The 2,308-nt window shown below is 37.8% G+C and overlaps 1 protein-coding gene across 1 annotated transcript in view; it reads left to right on the top strand.

The window, feature by feature from the left end:
* The window catches only part of igflr1 (IGF-like family receptor 1), a gene marked incomplete at its 3' end in the record, with an annotated part of 14,694 nt that extends 14,233 nt beyond the window's left edge, over window positions 1-461 (top strand). Inside the window, 1 exon segment of the mRNA XM_014008692.1 lies at window positions 214-461. Coding sequence (XP_013864146.1) covers window positions 214-461 — 248 coding nt within the window.
* Between the last annotated feature and the right edge of the window lie 1,847 nt (window positions 462-2,308).

Raw genomic sequence — 2,308 nt, 5'->3', positions numbered from 1 at the left:
TGAAGAAGTCTCTTGAAGGAGAGACGAAGCGTTTCACTAAAGAAGAACCCATCCAGACGACCTACTTATTTTTTTCTTTTTGAATTGTTCATAATCTTTTCACAAAAAACACATTTTATAAAATCTAAACTATCTCTTGTAAATTTTAAAGTCCATCCTTTTCCACTATCTTCACTCCCCCTCTGACATCATGGATGTGTTTGTTTCCTTTAGGCAATGACATCATGACCGCGCCGTTACAGACCGTGCTGAACAACCTGGATGTCCTGGAAGAGCTGGTGATCTTGTTGGATCCGGACACTCAAGGAATGAAGAATACCAAGCACCTGGCCTCCCACTGCTCCTTCCCCGCCACCTGGATCACATACACGTACTCCATGAAGGACAGCAAAAGTCCCCTGAAAGCCGTGCTGGAGGGGGTCACCAGCAGGAACCCCGATTGGACCGTGGGCCACCTGGCCAAGCTGCTCCGGCAAATGGATCGCAACGACGCCGTCTTCGTTCTCGCTAAACTCAAGCCTTGTCCACATGAGAAACAGTGCGTTTAAAACAATCACATTCCCCTCGTCCGTCCATTCTTTAGAAATGTATCATACCCAGAGATCCTGGACTATTGTGTTTTTAATTTTTTTATTTTTTTAAAGCTGCCTTTAATCGTGTGTGACTGTGAGTGAGTAAACAAAGAACATGTGGAACTGGTTGAAAACCAATCCAGAGGCCTTCCCCTCTAGATTAATTAAAAACAAAAGGTTCCTGTAAATCGTCTCAAACTATAACCACATTTCATAACCGACCTTGTGTTTATGTGGGGACAGACAAGATGTTCTGTGTAAAGCTCACATTCAAAGGAAGCTAACTCTTTAAAGTTAAAGCCTTGAGTCAGATGTTTGTCATTTGTTTGCGAAATCAAAAGCTTGAGGCTAAACGAGTTTTTGGTTTGCTCCCTCAGTTATCTTATGCTTGCAAACGTTTTCCTGTTTTTGTACAGAACAGCTTTTTTTAATTACTATTTTTTTAATCATTATTGAGCATTTCACATTTTTGAATGCACCTTTTTGTATATTTGTGTCAATCATTTTATATTTTATTGAATGTATTATAATTAGAGGTGTCCCAATGCCAGTTTTTCTAAAAAWTTTTTTTTAAATAAAATAAATAAATAAAAATAAAAATACTAATGCAAGTACTTCAGTTTGGGTACTTGTCGATAAGGAGTACCAATAAAAAAGTACTTACTGTGTTAGAGCCTAAACATTACACAGTGAAGAGAAGTGACTTTGGAAAGGCCATTCCAAATAAAACCAGCTTGTTGATGAAAACACAACTGTTCTCGATAATCTATTTGAGTAGAGCGATAACGAAACAAACCACATTCACATGCGTGATGTCATTAATGTACTTATATTTCCAGGAAATTGTACTGTAGATGTTTTACAAATGTGGAAATGAAAAAAATGAAATGAAAACATTTTGGGTGGAGTTAATGAACATGCATATGGGGACAGTTGTGCCAAATTTCATCAAGATCTGATCATGTTCATGAGTGTACAGGCTCGAAATAATAATTTTCACTTGTGTTTTGATTGTTTTGCCTGCTGCTAGGTGACAGTCGCATAGAAAAACCAAAACCAAAAATCTGAATGTTGAATAGTTTTGAGTTTACAGTCCAGACACCAGATTTTCAAATAGCACCGGCTTGTGCAGTGTAGGTCGGCCACATCTGTATTCCTACCTAATTTCATGCTGCTCGGTGCAGCCTGTGCTTCTGTGCTTTGCATAGCGGGAGTCCTAATCAATTTTTTTTCAACTTGTATAAATTTCTTAAACATGGAACTGATAAAATGTTTCACTCAAAATGTAAATTGTACCAGATTTGAATGAATTTGAAGAAAAAATAAGTAGGTCCTCTGGATGGTTTCTAAACGTTTCTCCTCAAAGAGACTCCTTCAGTCTGAGGAGTTTCAGGTGAACTCTCCTCAGACTGAAGAGGAGAAACGAAACATTTCATTAAACAAGAATGCATCCAGAGGACCTACTTATTTTTTCTTTTTGATTTTTCTACCTGGATTACTGAGTTGGACTAGTGAGACACTGATACCACTATCAGTACCGGGACACCACCAGTTATAACACACACCAGTTAGGTTACCAATGTTTTAATTTGCCTGTAAACTAGTTGTTTTTATTAAAAGTTTGAATAAAATAAGGATTCCTTGAATGAATGCTTATCACCAAAAAGAAAAAAATTGTATAGGTCCTCTGGACGGGTTCTTCTCTAATGAAACGTTTCGTCTCTCCTCCAAGAGAC

This window comes from Austrofundulus limnaeus, unplaced genomic scaffold, assembly GCF_001266775.1.
Source record: "Austrofundulus limnaeus strain Quisiro unplaced genomic scaffold, Austrofundulus_limnaeus-1.0 Scaffold52, whole genome shotgun sequence".
NCBI classification, from domain to species: Eukaryota; Metazoa; Chordata; class Actinopteri; order Cyprinodontiformes; family Rivulidae; genus Austrofundulus; species Austrofundulus limnaeus.
Note: the sequence above shows the minus strand (reverse complement) of the source record. Positions and strands in the feature narration are given on the sequence as shown.